Raw genomic sequence first — 18,383 nt, 5'->3', positions numbered from 1 at the left:
TGTCACTATTTACCTCAGATGCCAAGAGGGGGTTCCGGGAAGCCAGCAGCTAAGAGCCAAGAGGGCTCCATGAACCCTCCCTTACCTTCAACTGCTGCTGAAGCTGGCCTAGTTCCCACCGGACGCTGGTGTTCTCCTGGGTCACTTTCTCTCGAAGGCCCTTCTCAAACACAGACTCCCCTAGGGCCTGGGCCAGCTGCATATCAAACCTGTTCAAGCAGAGCACATGTCACGGCACTGGGGTGGGGGCCCCTGGGGCAGGGGCAGACAAGACTGGACACAGGCATTTAGCTTTCTGGGAACCAGGAGAGAGGGGCAGAGAGAGACGGGAGGTTTCACTTGGTGCTTGTAGGTGAGGTTGTGGATGGACGGTAGGAATCTGGAACACCAGAGAGCAATTTTTTAGGGTTTATATAGAGTTCCCACAAAAATAATGGAGTCTTACATAAAACATGATAAAATACATAGGTGAAAACAAGAGTAGAATGAAACTATATACAGACACAGGAAAGGAATTAAGAAACATATAGAATGATAGAAAAATTTCATCTATCTGGTTTGCCCATATAAGCTAATGCTCCTTAAATCCAAAGCCCAGTTTGGGTGTCTAATGTTGGTTGATCAGTGAAGGAATGAAAGTATATATCTGCACAAACAAGGCATATTCTATGTTTCATCTCCTACATGATATCAGCTGGCTCCCGTGCTCATAAGCCATATTAGAGCAGAGTAACTTTTGATAAGAGGATGGACATTAGTACATTTGGTCTTGTCTTCATTTGTTTCCCCAGGGAAAACCACAGAGACTATACAGTCATTTTGGGGGCTGTTCCGGGAATTAGGAAATGCCTCGTTTGGGGCCCAACTGCCCCTCCATGAGGGTGCCTGCTGTGTGAGAAGCACTTTCTGGGCTTAGACATCATACCATGAAGTTGTCTTCCTCTTATATCCCTATCACACATGAGGAGACCAGTAGAGGAGGCTGTGCCAAGATTCAGTAAGATGTGACCTTGGTAACTTGCCCTTGGCCCACACGGAAAGTCCCACTGCTCCAGGGAGCTTGGTGTGGTCAGAACAGACGAACTAAGCATGGGCTTTGGGCACTGGTGAGAAGAAAGTCTCCCTTGTTACAAGGCTATCCAATGTATCTTAACAGTAGATAGTCCTTCAAAGCCTCAGACTCCAGAGAAAGCCATTAGGCATCACATGAGGGAGTCTGCCTGTTGGAAGAGCCAGGAGCTTTCTGATTGGCTGTTGGTGACATCACTCAGGAGGTGCCACTGGCCTCCTGGAAAGGGAAACATTGTGAGGGTGATAGTGCTCTGGAGTCCCAACCTGCCGGGGCTCTGCACTGGGATCCGTGTAGTCCTTGTACCGCTTCAGTAAGAAACAGGTAATGATGTCCATTTTACAGAAGAGGAAGTGAAGCTCAGGGAGGCAGAGTGATTCAGTCCCAAATGCCAAAGTGGTGGAAGTGGGCTGGCATCCAGCTCCCCTGCTATCTTAGCTAGCCCTCCATCTAATTGGGACAGGTGGGGGCAGACAGTAGGGGTAAGACAATGACAGGTTTCCAAGAAGTCCCTGACCTAGCAGGCCCCTGATGCCAAAGGATGGCTTCTACAGACTCCAACTTCTAGGATGTCCTGACCAACCAACTGCCCGAGGCCAGAGGGATTGACACGCATGCCTCACCCCACCCGAAGCAGGCCTGCAGTCTAACCTCCAGTGAGTGTGGGAGTCAGTGAGCCCAGCACGGGCCTCATCCCAGCGAAGCAGGCTGGGAGTTCCATCGGTTCTCGGAACTGAGCTCTGTGACCCATGCAATAACCGTGGCAACAGGAAGCCAAGCCTAGATGGAACCACTTCAGGCCATTGTGAACTTCGAAGCCAGGGAGCTCTACAGGCATGGAGACATCAGTCCATCCAGGGCCCAGAAAACTGAGGAGGTGGCTACATCTATACTTTGATTAGACTTAGAGAGATATGAGGAAGTGACCCTCATTTCCAGATCCTTCCTTCCCTCAAGACAGTCATTTTACCTGAGTTCCCATCATTAGAGCAAGGCTTCCCTGCTCAAATGCTGGTCCACCCAGAAAGATAATGGCTGCCATTTGCAATGAGCTTAAAAACATGAACTGACTTCTGCCAGGAGATGGTAGAGGGATGGGAAGTATCACAGGATAGGTAAGTCTTAGGGGAGGGGAAAACAACGTTAAATATGAAGAAATGGGACTTTCCCATGGGAGCCCAATAGGGAGGTTCTTGAGTGCCTGGAATGGAGGATTTTGCCAAGGGGTGTCAGGGAACGACCAGAGAGATGGAAGGAACTTTCTGGTGCCATAAACTCCATGGACAGCCTCTATTCCCATCAGAGTGGAAATCCTCCATATAACCCCTCAGAACAGGAGGAGAGAGGGGCACCTGGGTGGCTCAGGTGGTTTAGCATCTGCCTTTGGCTCAGGTCTGGATCTCAAGGGTCCTGGGATTGAGCCCCACATCTGGCTCTTTGCTCTCAGGAGGGAGTCTGCTTCTCCCTCTCTCTCTGCCCCTGCCCCAGCTCATTCTCTCTCTCTAAAATAAATAAATAAAATCTCAAAAAAAAAAAAAAAGAATAGGAGCAGAATCCACAGATGACAGCCAAGACTGTCATAGCTGGCAGAAACTCCAGAAGAGGCTGGAGTCCCCACCTCTGGGTTTACAGAGGGGTTCTCTAGGGGCTTTTCTCAACAATAAGTCCAAGAACTCCTCCAGAACCTCAGCCTCTCTCTGGCCCAGAGAGGTGGCATCATTTGACAAGCTCACACAGGAAATGGCCAAGGTATAACCAAGCCATCTTCCCCACTGCAAGGACAAGGTTTATCCGGAGTCCCCAGGAAGGTGGAAAATAAAACAGTCAAATATTAACAAAAGATTAAAGAAACCTCTCTCATTTGGGGAGTGCATGCTAACAACCCCCAAGGATCTTTTTTTTTCACATGAGGAAGCCAGCCCAGAAAAGCTCAAAGTGAGACATACAATATTTAATTATGCAGACCCAGTTCAAAATCTATGCCACTCCCATGGAAATATAATTCAGCTTGCCACCTCTTGCACATATTGTAACATTTTTCTGTACTGTTATCCCAGACTGTCTAAAAGAGGCTGTATCTCATCTCTTTATCTCCTCTAAGTCTCCGCTGGACATCCTCTGACTCAAAAGGGGACCCCTGCACACCACTAACCTCAGCAAACAAGGTGAAGAGCTTCCAACCCAGCCAGGGTGGCCAGGGATAAATCAGCACAGATGCTAAATAAGGTTTTGCATATGGAAGTTTCTGGGTCCCAGTCTAGGCTCTACCACTTGAGGAGCATGGGAACCAGAGTGCAGCTTCAAGACTGGCTTCTTGGGGTTCCTGGATGGCTTAGTGGCTGAGCATCTGCCTTTGGGTCAGATCATGATCCCAGGGTACTGGGATTGAGTCCTGAAAAGGGCTCCCCACAGGAAGACTGCATCTGCCTCTGTGGCTCTGCCTCTCTCTGTGTATCTCTCATGAATAAATAAATAAACTCTTTAAAAAGACTGGCTTCCTGTTCATCCATCCGTCTGTCCATCTGTGCTAGAACTGCTCACATGATCTGAGAGCCTAGGCCTAAATGCAAAAGGCCTCCCCCTTCTGTGGCCCACTGGGTCTACCAACAATATCATTAAGTCCTCACTGCTATGTAGTGTTCTCAACCCGCACCTGAGGCTAAGAAACTGAGGCACAGGGAGTTGAATAACTCATCCAAGGTCATACAGTTAGAAAAAGGCACAGTGAGGTCTCGAGCTGGGGTGGTTTGACATCAGTGCTTGCTTCCCCAACCACTGTGCTAGGGTGTCCCCGCCCTCCATCACCAAGTCTTCCCTCGATAAATGAGGATCCCCGGGGCCCAGAGAGGCCAAGAAAGTTCCCCAAGGTCACATGGTCAACTGATTGGATAACAGGTAAGAATCGCTTCTTGCTGTACACTTAGGGGGAACCTTCTGGGAATGAGGTGTGAGGGGTGGAGAGGAAAATCCAGGACCAAACAAGCAGGTTATGCCCTGTGGATGAGTGGGCCTGACAGAAGTTGGGGGGGCTGAGGAGGAGAACCCAGAGGCCCCAGAAGACAACCACTACTCCCCACCACCCATTGGTACCAACACAGCCCATCCTGCAGCCTGGGTAATTGGTGGGAAATGCAACTTACTTCTTCTGCTTCTTCTCAAGCTCATGATTCCGGCTTTGCTGGTTCTCCAATTGGAGGCGGGTGTCCTCCAGGTCACAGGTTAGATAGTGGCACTTCCTCTTCAGCTGGTGGGCCATCCTCTTGGCCTCCTCGTAAGCACTCTGCAGCTCCCCAAACTGTGGAAGTCACAGAATGAATCATCCTGCTCTGATTGGGCTTTCTGCCTTTTATTTCAAGCAGCTGCCAGCCCTAAGGTGAGTGTGGTGGACAGAGAACAGGTGCTGAAACCAGAGAGACCCTGACTTGACCGCTTTCTGCTTGTGTCACCTCAAGGAAGGGACTTCTGCTAGGGGGAGCCAAGGGTGAGTCCATCAATCTCTTGGCATTGTTTCTTATTTGACTCAATAATAACCCTGCCAAGGCGCCCAGAGGTTCTTTACGTGCCCTGCCTCGACACGACAGCCCTGTGGGTCCCGTGTAGTTAATACCCCCAGTGGTGGGCAGACTCTCAGAGCCATGTGGGGACCAGCCATGGCACACCTCAAAGACATGCCCAGGAAACCCATGAGACAGGCTCTAAAGGTCTGAGCCATCGATGGCACATTTGATGGGCCTGATGGCACAGGGATACACATAACCGTAAACAGAAAAGCCAAGCCTCTTGCCTCTTCTTCAAGGAAAAACCTTCCCAAATGTCCTAGTTTAAATCTGGGAGAGAGGACAAGTCAGCACACTTGCTTTGAAGAAATGGCCTCATTAAAGAATTTCTTTAAATAAGCAAAACTCTGAGTTAATGAAGCTTGTAATTCTAAATTCAGTATTTGAAGGCAAATGGGATGTTTTCTTATATTCCGCGGCTCAGAAAAGGTTGCAGCCTTATTACTTTTTAATGCAGCATGAATAGCCCCCCTTCCTTGGGGAAACTAACCCGCCTTTGTAATTTGTTACTAAAGAACTGTGCTATTTCCTTGCAGTTGGGTTTATCTACAGCTCAAGATGCTTTTGAGGATCACAGTACAGTGTCTGTGTTGGAAGTGACCACTGAAACCGTGGGAGGATCCTGAGCTTACTTCCATTGTTTATAAAACCCCACGTGAGCTCACCCTGTCCCTCCTCTGCACGTGGTCACACAGTGCTTTTCTCTCACAGTGAGGAGGTATATACAATGGTAGGACAGGCATATATGACCTCAGTTCTCAAGGTGCTCACCACGAATGGCAGTGGTGGAGAGACCAGGAAGTGCAGATAATTATAATGCATCACCATGAGGTTTATACTTGGGGACACAATTCAGGAGCACCCAACCAGTCTGTAACAGGGGAGACATCCTGGAGGGAAAGATATGTAAGCTCAGATCTTAAGGATAGTTGGAAGTATTCAGGTCGGGGGGAGAGAGTATTCTAAGAAAAGGAAACAGTATGTACAAAGGCCCAGATGTGAGGAAGACTAAGGTACTGCAAGGGAATAGGATACAGAGCTCAGAAATATAGACATTTGATCTTTCCACAAAGGGGTAAAGGTGATACAATGAGCAAAATAGTCTTTTCCACAAATGATGCTGGGACAACTGGTCATCCATGTGCAAAAAAAAAAAAAAATCTTGACACAGAGCTTACACCTTCACAAAAATTAACTCAAAATGGATCACAGACCTAAATGTAAAATGCAAAACTATAAAGCTCCTAGAAGATAATGTAGGAGAAAACCTACATGACCTTGGGTTTGGCAATGACTTTTTAGAAATATACTAAAGGCATGACTCATGAAAAAAAGAGTTTGTAAGTCGGACTTCATTAAAATTTAATTTTTTCTGCCCCATAAAAGACATTATCAAGAAAATGAAAAGACAGGGGTGCCTGGGTGGCTTAGTTGGTTAAGCATCCATCTGCCTTCAGCTCAGATCATGATCCCAGGGTCCTGGGATCAAGCCCCACATTGGGCTCCCTGCTCAGTGAGAAAGGAGCCTGCTTCTTCCTCTCCTCCCCAACTCTCTGCTTGTGCTTTCTCTTGCTCTTTCTCAAATAAATACCTTAAAAAAAGAAAAATGAATAGACAAGCCATGGACTGGGAGAAAACTTTCCCAAAAAACATATCGGATGGAGGACTATTATCCAAAATATACAAAGAATACTGAAAACCCAACAAGAAAACAATTCAATTAAAAAATGGGTCAAAGACTTTAAAAGACAGTTTGCTAAAGAAAAAAATGAATAAGCATATGGAAATGCACTCCACATCTTATGGCATCAGGGAATTGAGAATTAAAACAATAAGACACCACCACCCACCTATGAGAATGGCCAAAATCTGGAATGCACATGAGAACAAATGCTACTAAAGATACAAAGCAACAGGAGCTCTCTCGCTCACTGTTGGCGAAAATGCAAAATGGGACAGCCACTTTGGGAGACAGTTTGGCAGTATCTTCCTAAACTGAACACACTCTTACCATATGACCCAGCAATTGTTCTCCTTGGCATTGACCCAGAGGAGTTGAAAGTTTATGTCCTCATAAAAACCTGCACATGGATGTTTATTTCAGCTTTACTCACAATTGCCCAAACATGGAAGCAACTAAGGTGTACTTTAGTAGGTAAATGGATATACTGTTGTCCATCCAGGCCATGGATTACTATTCAGCACTCAAAAGAAATGAGCTATCAGGCCATGAAAAGATGTGGAAATAACTTTAATGCATATGACCAATTGAAAGAAGCCAATCTGAAAAGACGACATACTGTATGATTCCAACTATACGACATTCTGGAAAAGGCGAAAGCATGGAGGGATGAACTGTTGAAGCAGAGAAGATTTTTAGGGTAGCAAAATTACTCCATAAAACTACAGTGGAGGATTCACATCATCGTACATTCGTCTAAACTCACAGAATGTACAACAGCAAGAGTGAACCCTACTGCAAATTCTGGACTTTGCATGATGATGAGGTGTTGTTAACACAGGTTCATCCATTGTATCAAGGTGGCCACTCTGGTTGGGGGGAGTTGACAATGAGGGAGGCTGTGCATGTGTAGCTTAAGCAGGTGATGTATGGGAAAGTACTTTCCTCTCTTTGCAGTGAGCTTTAAACAAGTGAGTATGGTTGAATTCAGTGTGCTAGAGCCAGTGCTGAGAGCTGATCCTCTTCCCAACTCCACACCCAAGGATATCACAGTAGTAGGTTGAGATCGGCCCTGGTGGAAATATTTACACCATGGAAATTGGCAATTGGCAGATGCTAGACAGTTGGAGTGCAAGCTGGCTAGAATATAGACTAGGGGGAGTTGGAGATGACACAAAACAGGCGAAGAGGTCAAGCTATCCTACCTTCATCTAAAAAACCCTAGATATGAATATCTTATTTGTGTAATGTCCAGCTGCACTTTCAGGAAAGGAAGGGAAATTTAGGGATATCCAAAATGCAAAGGACACAAAACAAAGGCAATCACGATAGAGGCTGACACTCTGGCAGCCAGGGTGGGAGGGAAGAGGAGAAGCTGAAAGATCCAGAAATATCACTAAGGAAAACGGCTGTGTTTGAATGACCTGTTGGAGACAAGGAACAAAGCCTTGGGACCATGGAAAGTGGGGGTTGGAATGAAGTTCCTTGCATCAAGTCAGGACCCTCAAAGAGCTGCACCTTGGGGTGAGGGGACAGGAGAAGCTCCACCCACCGGCCTGGAAGGAGGTCACAAAGCCTGGCGCCACTCTGGCTCTGGGTGGGGGAGGACACATTCCCATAAGAAATCAAAACTCCAGGCCTGTGCCTCCAGGTTTAGAGCTTGAAACTGGCACTTTGCACCTGTTGCAAGTTGCAAGACTCTGCAATGGAGAGAATTTTGCATCATTTCAGGGGCTGGTGCAGAAGACAGTGCAAAAGTGCTCCTTCTAGAGAAACACACTGCAACCCTATAAACACAGGGCTGCCGGAAACGTCAATACCATGTTTTTTAAATTTGAAAAGTAAGAGCAACTGACACAAAAATAACTAAGTACACACAAGATTCACCCTAAGAGTCAGAGGAAGAAACAGGAACATTCCACCATGCAGACTACCTGGGGCTCCCATGACAGGAGTATGAGGGGCATGTTGAAGATGAGCTCACAATCAAAATTGACCAAATACTCAAGGAAATGGTCCACCATGAGAGTCAGCATAACTTGCAAAATCTCTTGGCAGCAATATAGCAAGTGGGTGAGGGGAGAGGCTGGAGGCAAGGAGACCAAGCAGGAGGCTGTTGCTGTGGTCTAGGTGAGAGATGGAGGTGGCAGATTCAAGGCAAAGGAGATAGATGGATTGAGGATTCTAAGAGCATAGTGCAATCATTTTATAAAGCAGAAAGATCTGAGGCCCAATACCCAAGGTTCTTTATTCCAGAATATTCTTTCCCCGGGTAGAACACATGCAGACAAAATGTTTTCATCTCCCATAGTGATGAGCATTTTTAACAACAGTGAAGGTGGAAAAACACGAAGTAAGGGTGCCCTCTTTCTGCCTCCCTAGGTTCGGCCGATACCTTGGACAGTGCTGCTAAGAACCTGCCCAATCTGACGCTCTGGGGACCCAGGCTAGCTACAACCTCTTACCTTCTGCTCCACCTCTTTCCTGGATGTCAGCTCTGAGTCCAACCTCTCCTCGAACTGCTGTAGACGCTTCCTGAGGAACTCATTCTCCATCTGAGCACAGTCAAAGCGCATTTGCCATTCGTCTGCTATTTAACAAAGTTGGAGGGGAGGGAGGGGGCAGCAGAAGGGTAGGCTAGGTGAATGAGGATGGTTCTCTCACACTTTCTCAGCTCTTTGCACACAGTTTCACAATAGAGAGTGCCTGAGGCCTGACCTTGGACTTCAGGGTAAGAAATTCTGCTTTAAGTCCAAGTTAAAAAAAAACAACAAAATACTTCTTCCAGGCAGCCTGTCCTGTCCACCTCTAGTTGTCTAAAGTTATTGACTGCTCACTATTTTAAGCTTGGTTGCTTTATACTGCTCAATTTCTCTATAACCATACACATACTTTTCTTTTTCCAAGGAAATACATAACCCTTGAGGTCAAGAGAGCTGTTTTTATCATTTGTAAATCCTCAACACACTCTAGAAGCATCCCCTACACACAGAAGTTTCCTCCATATGTGTTGATACAAGCTCACCAACTGGAATCATCTTACTGGCCAACCACAATGGGTGACAGTATGTAAGCTTTAGCTGCTGGTTAAATTAACAAATAAATCAATGAACAATAATTAAAGGGTCTACTGAATGTGTAGCAACAGAGACATTGATTCCAAGATATCTCTATGAGATAACAGAACAATCCCTTGTTTCAGTACAAATATTAAAAAAAAATCACTTGCTGGTGTGCTGAAAACTATTTGACTGTATAGAATAGGCCAGACCAGGTTATGACGTCTTCAGATAATCTGAGTAATAGAGTAATGTCCCTTAAGGTAATGGAGCTGTGGGAAACATTCCACATATGGATAGCTGAAGATAGAGACCACCCACTTCATTCATCTTTCCATCCATCCATCCATACATACATACATACATACATATCTCTATCCATCTGTCTCTCCATCCATCCATACAGCCATCTCTCCATCCACCCATCGTACATTGTTCTAACTACCATACACTGGAATGCCCGCTGAGCACATTACTTCATACCAGGCACAAGGGATATCGAAACAAATAAGAAACCACTCTATCTTCCAGCAGAATCTAGTAGGGGAGACAAATATACAAAAAGACAGTTACAACCTAGCATGATCAGAGCTCTCATAAAGGAAGCTTACAGGAATCCAGAAGAGAATTCAAATTCATAAAAGCAGCAAATGTTTTTGCTCATGATTGTATCTGCAGGACTTACTACAATGCCTAGCATATCATATATGCTTCATAACTTCCACTGGATAGGTGGATGGTTGGATGGATGGATGGATGGAAGGACCGGATGGATGGTTTTTAGGACAGGCATATGTATATATGTATTGATGGACAGATGAGTTTCCACCAAGGTAATAACATCATGGAAGAAAAAGAATTCTATCTCCTTTCCAGGAAAAAAAAAAACCTTAAATGCACCTGCAAAAGGAAGAGAAAACAAAAAGCATGTGTGCAGTTGTTCGTGTGCTCTGTTCTATGATGTGCCACAGAGCAAGTGGTATGAGTGAGTGGTCAACATGAGCAGATGAGGAAGCCATTCGCCATTCTTCGAGGCTGATTTCCACCACCAGTGCCCATTCCAGGGGGCGGGAGTCATTCTTAATCAGTACATATAATTCAGCCCTTCGTTAGCCATTTTTTTTCCTGTAGTTATCTGACTTCCCCATGTCTACTGCAAATTTCTCGAGAGCAGGGCCCAACTAAAATTCTTCCGAAACCCCCTCCTCCTGGTGGCCTGCTCAGTGCTGACTGCACACCATGAAAGGTCCTCTCCAAATACTTAACCATGCATGGTGGAAAAACAGCTATGTTCTTAATAATTGATACTCCAGCTTGATCCATTGAGGAGGTTAGGGTGGCATTGCTCTGGTGTGATTAAAGTGTTTTATGGCTCCTTTCAACTTTCCTATATTTTAGAAATTTTCTATAATGAGTATGTATTGCTTTCATAATGAAAAACAAAATATTTGTGGATTTGGCTTCCTGGAATGAGCATCCAGGGCTGAGAGCCTATATAGCATTGTGACTAATGGGCTCATGAGCTAAGCACACCCCCCCTCCCTTTCAGTTCCCAGATCTTCCCATAGAAAACAAACTGGGAAATAAATCACAGTCAGGATGGAACTGGGGCTGATGCTCTTCTGAGGAAACTGTGCTGTCCCACCTCCCAGGTCCAAGCAAACCCATTTCCTACTCCCTGATTGCACCCTACTTGTTGGGTGTCACGTATCAGAGAATCCCCCAGCTCCCCTGGTAAATGCCTGCCCTGAAGGGAGCCAGGATGAGAGGAAGCAAGAGCAGAGTGAAAAGCAAATGCACTTTGCCTCTTCACCGCCTCCTGACCTCTGTTCCTCTGAGTGTCCCTGACGTTTCTAGGGCATAAATCCTCTGGGGGCACTGAAAGAATGATGTCAATGTTTTATAAAAGCTGACAGACATGCTAGGCATCCTTCTCACCTGACTCATTTAGACTGGAGAGAGGAATTGACAGAGATGTCACCATGCCCACTGAGCCATGAGATGTGAGTCTCCAGGCAACCATGGAAGCCGAGCACCACCCGAAAGCCCTGGCTCTGCTGAGTACACCTATTGCTGGGCAGTTCAGGGGCCTCACCTTCTCTTCAATGACAGCTGAGCACCTGACACCACTTTGAAATAGGGATAGTAGTAGTTCTTGCTCCATAGTTTACAAACACAGATAGTGACCCATTATTAACAGTATTAATAATAACAATAAAGCAGCCATGCCCATGGCTAACCACTTTTCCACTAATCACCTATGACTACATCCATTTGAAAGATGAGCAAACCGAGGTACACATTTCTTTGCCCAAAGTCACCCACCTCATGAGAGATGGAGTCTAGATTCAGATCCAGAGAGGCAATTTCATCAATTCTACTTTTAACTACTGAAATGCCTTGCTCAAAATTTATATTAAAAATATTCATATAAGGGTACCTGAGTGGCTCAGTTGGTGAGTGTCTGCCTTTGGCTCAGGGTGTGGTCCTGGGGTCCTGGGATTGAGTCCCACATCAGGCTCCTTGTAGGGAGCCTGCTTCTCCCTCTGCCTATGTCTCTGCCTCTCTTTCTGTGTCTCTCAGTAATAAATAAATAAATTTTTTTTAAAAAATTCACATAATTAGGGCAGCCCAGGTGGCGGTTTAGCGCCACCTTCGGCCCAGGGTCTGATCCTGGAGACCTAGGATCGAGTCCCACATCCGGCTCCCTGCATGGAGCCTGCTTCTCCCTCTGCCTGTGTCTCTGCCTCTCTGTGTGTCTCTCATGAATAAATAAATAAAATCTTTAAAAAAATTTATATAATTATAAAAGGTGCCTTGTCATAGAGCCATTATTTTTTTTTTATCATTCTTTGCATTATTACTAAACTGTACCTATCTCATTTTGATAATTTACTGTTTGGGATATTGTCGGGTTCTTTGTTTCAGGTCTGCACTAGATAGGAAGTTCCAGGAGGATGGTGGGGCCAGGTCTGCTGGCTCTGCCAAAGCGTCAGCCCCTAAGGCAGTGTCTAGAGCATAGGAAGTGCTCAGTGTGTATGAATGAATGAATGAATGAATGAACGAACGAATGAATGGAACAAACAGCAATTTCCACCCACAGCTAACCCCAAGGGTCCCAGTTTGCTCACCCCCTCCTGTGTGGCTCCTTCCCAAGTCACTCAGCTGAATTTTCTGCTGGGCTTCTTCCAGCTGCTTCTGTACTTCCCCCAAATTCTTCTGGACTTGCTCATACTTGCTCTGGAAGAAAGGCCTTGACGTGTCAAACTAGAGCTCCGGAGAGCCTGGGCCTGGCCATCTCCCCCGTGGCGCCTCCATAGCCAGGGACTGTCTACCCCCTGTGCAGTGTTCATCCAGGGCACCGCCGAGGCCAAGCCTTAGGAAGACCCAAATGCCCTCCAGGGCCTTGAACATGGAAGTCAGTAAGCTGCACATCTGGCTTAGGCTTACTGCCCCACGTATGAGCAGATGGGGAGGAGGGCAGGCCCAAGCACTCCCAGCCACCTTGCTCAGTCACACACACACCGCCCCCCCCCCCCCAGGGAACACCCACCTTCAGTTCCTGGACCTCCCGGAAGGCACGTTGCCGCTCTGCCCTCTCACTCTCCAACACCTGGCAGGCCACATCCCCTTTGAAGTGTTCATCTGCGAGCTCAGTAGTCAAGTCAGCAATCTGGAAGGAAGAGGGTTAGAGCAGGGTCACTCGTGGGGGGCCACTAACCCTTCTTCCCACAGGCACCCTCCACAGGACCACCCTGGGACAAATCACCAGCTCTCATAGCAAAACGACCTCTCAGGGTAATGAGGTGGTTGAGAGCATGGATGTCAGAATTTTATTAGTCTTGCTGTGTTAGAATTCTTGGCCCAGCGCTCACCTGCCATGTGACTTTGAACCAGGCAGGATGCCTACCTGATTCTCAGTCTTCTCAACTTTTGAGGGGAGGGGATAACTTATAGAATTGTCTTGAGAATTAAATGAGATAATCCACATACAGCTTAGCACAGTGCTGGCACACACAGTAAGTGCTCACTTTAAAAAGATGCTCTAGCAGAAACTCTCCTTACCCATCCTTCAGTGAGCCATTGTGCTGGACGGACCAACAGGCTCCCCTCAGTAAGACACACAGGTGCCCACCACATAGGGGTGCTCTCAGCTAGAAAACCTCTCTATGGTTCCCCATGGTCTTCATGCCTCTATGAGGGGATAGCCATGCGCATGCAGCATCAGCTGCGTGTGCCCTATCCATTTGTGCCTGTTGCATTTCTGCCATAACTACTGATTAATTAGCTGTTACATATGCAGAAAAAATATGATCAGGCAAGGAGATCCCATGAAAATTAGGTGGAATGCATCAGAAGAAATGAATACAGGTGAGTTGCTTCTTAAAACTCTTAAAATTCTAATTAAAATATATCTATGTTGGGCACCTGGGTGGCCAGTCAGGTTAAGTGTCTGCCTTAGGCTCAGGTCGTGATCCCAGGGTTCTAGGATCAAGCCCCATGTCGGGCTCCTCGCTCCTCAGGGAGCCTGCTTTCCCCTCAGTCTGCTTCCCTCTCTCTCTTTCTGTCTTTCATGAATAAATAAAATCCATACAGAAATTAAAATAAAATATACCTATTTTTTCAAATAGTTGCAGGTACAAAAACTATGGGGGGAAAAAAAAACCCAGAATTTAAAAAATTAGTTTTCTGCAATCAAACTACTCTGCCATTTGCTCTGCTTTAATGAAATCAAAACTGGAAATCATGTAGTCGTGTGTTGGGGGGATGATTTAAGAAAGGAAGAAGCGGATCTTGAGTCAGTTGCTCATACTCTAAAAGCCGGGCAACTACCACAGAAATGCAGTGAATTCAGGAAGTCCTGTTTCGAGGCAAAAAATAAAAATGCTTATATTTTAATGAATTCCCACTCGCGCTGACTTTTTTTCCCCATCAATGACTAACGACAGACACCAGATGGGTCAAGGCTCCTGTGCTATTATTGTTCTAAAGTGCAGCCTTCCAGGTGCAAGGATATGCCAAAGCAAGTGAGGAAAGACACAGATAAGTGGACTGTTTATGAGTAAAGTGGCTCAGACATGACCTTACACAGAAGGATCTCTCAGGAGACAGCGCCTCCCTCCATGGGGGACAGTGATCAAGAGACAGGGAAAGAAAAAAAAGGTATGGGGTTCAGGTCCAGACACAACAACTAACATATCACATGACCTGGGATAAATCTCTTCCTCTCTGGGCCTGTCCTCCCCTGAGCTAGAAAAAGCGCTGCATTTAGGTAATGCCTGTTGTCCTGTTGGCCTTCCCATCTGATGCCATTAATGTTGCAAGAAGATGTCTAAACACTTGACTCTGCCCTCAGACCCTGTGCATGACACAGAGGAGTGGCCATGGGAGTTGCCACAGATGCAAAGTGGCCCCTCCAGCATGGAATCCAGAGGCCCTCTGGAGCTAGTTGCCATCAATACCACCAGCTCACAGGTGGTCTCAAAAATCATTCCTCTGAAATTGAACACCAATAAAAAATAAATTTATTATTAAAAAATAATAATAATAAAATAAAAATCATTCCTCTGTCCCATGAAGGAGAAGGATGAGTATCCATACATTTTGACATGGGAAAAAAAAGGCCCCAAGATCTATCAACGGTGGGGGGAGAAAAAGCAAAGTTGCAGAATAGAATGTCTGGCATGTACCCATTTTTGTTTGGTTTGTATCTGCACAGAAAAAGGCACTCCTGAACTGTTCATAGGGATTTTTTTTTCCTAGAGGGTGGGCTCACAGGGGACACTAATTTCCTTGTGATGCATTCCTGATTGTTGATTTTTTTTGTATCGACTTTTGTAATCGGAAAAACCAAAATAAATCTCTTTAAAAAAATAATCCCCCAAAATCGAGCTACAAATATGAGGGTTGCTGCTCCGGAACATTCTGTGCCGCCCACCTTCTTCTTCCCTCCTCCAGCCCATTGGCTTCTTGGTGATCACACCAGTGACTGGCTCAGACCAAAACACACATTTCAACAGAAACGGGGAATAAAGGAGGCTTAGGAGGAGCATTCCAAAGTCACATAGCAAGTGAATGACAGAGCTGGGACTTGAGCCCAGACGCCTCTTGTCCAAGCAATGGCCACCACTTAACAAAGCAGGGGCTCCCCCAGGGTGTTCCTGGCTGTCTCTGGGGTGGGGCTTCTTTTGTGGATCCTTACATTGCTATCTTTTAAGTGTTCTGGGGAAACACATTTGCAGTCCCCTGAGATGGTTGTTAAAACACAGAGCCCCAGATTCCCAGAACGCCCACACTGTAGTCTGCGGTGAGACCCCGGGATCTGAATTTCAATGCACTCCACGATTATTCTTAAGCGCAACCGAGTTTAAGAATTATTGCCATAGAAATTGGCAGTATCTCTTCCTAATCTTGGCTTCATGCTTGGCTTTCGATGGGTTACATTGGCTTACGTCCAGGAACACTACAGCACTGGCATTGGAGGAGTGATCATTTGCAGCGGGCACGGAATACAGGCTGGTGCAATTCGAGAAGAACCCACATCATGCCCATCACCCCCACCTCCCCATTCCCGTGATCACCATTGATCCTGAACACCAGGATGGTGTTCTCTCCGCCTTAGCCAATTAGTGTGAAATTTAATTTTTGCTAATCAGCCTGAGCAAAGGGAGCACAAAATTAATTTAATGCATTAATTTTGAGTTCTACACAACCCAAGTCTGGAGCCCAAAGGACAATTAGTGCTTTCAAATTAGGGACATGACAGACGCTTTTCACAGAGACAAGTAGCCCCTGACCTACCCTTGCCCCAAAACCCCTCTCCCTTCCTACATTCAGGGCCCGAGGGCTTCATCCATAGAGGTGAGGGGTGGGCACCACGCCCAGAGCCATTAGGTGAATATAAAATGAAAACCAATTTAACGAGGAGAGAGCCTAGTTTGCAAACCCAGAAGGGTCCTTGCGGATTACTCAAGGACCAATTAACTAGAAATTATTCCAAAAACCTCCCTGGATCCACCACTTAAGCCAAATCATCAGAAACTCTCTTTCTACTTAGGGACAATGACTCCAAAGGTCTGCCAGGGAGAAGGGGACAGAAGTGAATGAATTTTCTGTACATTTTGCATAGAGTCAAATAGAAATAATATATATCCTGCTCACTGGCATCATTTCCACTTTGAGCGAAACAGCGGGTAACAAAAAATTTTGATGGACATTAAATGCTGAGCACAAATGGGACCCGCTGGGCTGTCACTGTCACTTGTCATTCATTATGTGAGCACCGACTGTGTGCCAGGCCCTGCTTTCAAGGATCTGCTCGCTGAGTTGGGGAGATTAAAACACATGTGGAGCACCCATATATCTGAGCCCAAACCTGTCATTGGCTCTTAATATACAAGAGCTCTCAAAACTCCCCAAATCGGGACACCTGGGTGGCTTAGTGGTTGAGTGTCTGCCTTCGACTCAGATCGTGATCCTGAGTCCTGGAATCTAGTCCTGCATCAGGCTCCCTGAAGGGAGCCTGCTTCTCCCTCTGCCTGTGTCTCTGCCTCTCTGTGTGTCTCTCATGAATAAATAAATAAAAATCTTTTAAAAAAATATCTATAGTGAGCAGTGGCCTTTCCCTGTCTTCTACTTTTCGATCTGATGAAAAGAATCAGTTCATTATAAACCTTGTAGGAGTAAGAGCTCACCCTCACTGAATGCTAGAAAGAGACATTTTTGTCATTCCCTGTTGACGGAATAGGAAACTGAGGCATTGAGTGGTGAAATGATTTGTTCAAAGTCATGGCTGATAGGTCCCACGGGGAGTCTGGCTCAGACAGCCTGAGTCCCAGGTCCTGACTCATAATTACAATGCTGTCCTGTCCCTACATTCACTGTCTAATTCAATCCCTCACCCCCAAGCCCCTGGGGGTCAGCAGTGCAAGAGTCGTAGATGATCCTCAGGAAGTAGTGGATGGGGAAGGAAGTGTAAAACATCCAGCTGCATGCAGCTCAAAGACAAGATCAACCACCCCTGTGGGGCCATGGCCAAAGGGAGTTTTATGAACCCCTAGTGTAAGGCAAGCCTCATCCCCATCCTCATCGACCTGAGTGATTAAGAGAGAAAATGGAAAATAAAATCGGAATAAGTGGGGTGGGGGAGGGGGATAAATCAATAGACAAAGGGTCTATCCAACTGCAGAGCCAGCTGGCTGGTGCGCTGTTTGCTTGTCAAGGAGATTAAGCCACGGCTTCAATCTCACGGTATCTGCCCTCAAAGCTGCTTCAGTCATTAGGGGAAATTCAGAACAATTCTGTGGCTTAGTGGCAGGCTCCAGGGTTCCCCAGAGACTCACTCTGGGCAGCAGTTCAAGCTCTGCCCTGTGGATTTTTCTTCCCAGATACACCACCTGCTCCTAGGTGATGGTAACAGTTACCTTAATCGTCGTCACTACTACGCAATGGTCACCACAAGCCTGGCACAGGGTAACCCACAGAACCTTCGCAGCAGCACCGGGAGCTAGGTCCAGACATCTCGGCATTCCAGATGAGGACCCGAGGCACCAGGGACCCGAGGACACCCAGCCAGCCAGTGGCATAGCTGGACATGAATCGAGGCAGCCTGGCTTGAGAGCCTTCACTCCTGACTACACCATCAAACTGCCTCTCGGGAGCTCAAAAAATCCATAAAAATTCTGCAGGAGCCAAGGACAAAGGGAGGGACGGACAGCCTCTGGCATGTCTGTAGGAACTGGCCATGGGGCCACGCTGGGAGAAATGTCATGCCTCAGAGCAGAACACAGGGGATGATACATCACTGACTGGCCTTGTGGGGAGAGTGGTTTCCATGAGCTTTAGAAGGGGTCTTCAAGAGGAAATAACCCCTTGGACGCTGTTCCCTACATCTCCCACCTTGGAAATATTTTGGGGCCAGCCCCCATCTTCAGGATGGAGTTCAAACCTCTAATAAGATTCTCACAGCCACTGTGATCTAAGCCGGCTTCAGGGACTGGCCCCACTCCATCACCTCC

General features: G+C 46.5%; 1 protein-coding gene across 1 annotated transcript in view; it reads right to left on the bottom strand.

The window, feature by feature from the left end:
- Window positions 1–18,383, bottom strand: part of MYO18B (myosin XVIIIB) — a 208,846-nt gene that overhangs the window by 85,004 nt on the left and 105,459 nt on the right. Inside the window, exons 25-29 of the mRNA XM_072722461.1 lie at window positions 12,920–13,039; window positions 12,498–12,606; window positions 8,773–8,894; window positions 4,210–4,364; window positions 86–209 (exon numbers count right to left, since the gene is read on the bottom strand). Coding sequence (XP_072578562.1) covers window positions 86–209; window positions 4,210–4,364; window positions 8,773–8,894; window positions 12,498–12,606; window positions 12,920–13,039 — 630 coding nt within the window. The remainder of the gene's footprint in view (window positions 1–85; window positions 210–4,209; window positions 4,365–8,772; window positions 8,895–12,497; window positions 12,607–12,919; window positions 13,040–18,383) is intronic.

This window comes from Vulpes vulpes, chromosome 10 (genome assembly GCF_048418805.1).
Source record: "Vulpes vulpes isolate BD-2025 chromosome 10, VulVul3, whole genome shotgun sequence".
Classification (NCBI taxonomy): domain Eukaryota; kingdom Metazoa; phylum Chordata; class Mammalia; order Carnivora; family Canidae; genus Vulpes; species Vulpes vulpes.
The sequence above is the reverse complement of the archived record's forward strand: the minus strand, read 5'-3'. Positions and strand labels throughout refer to the sequence as shown.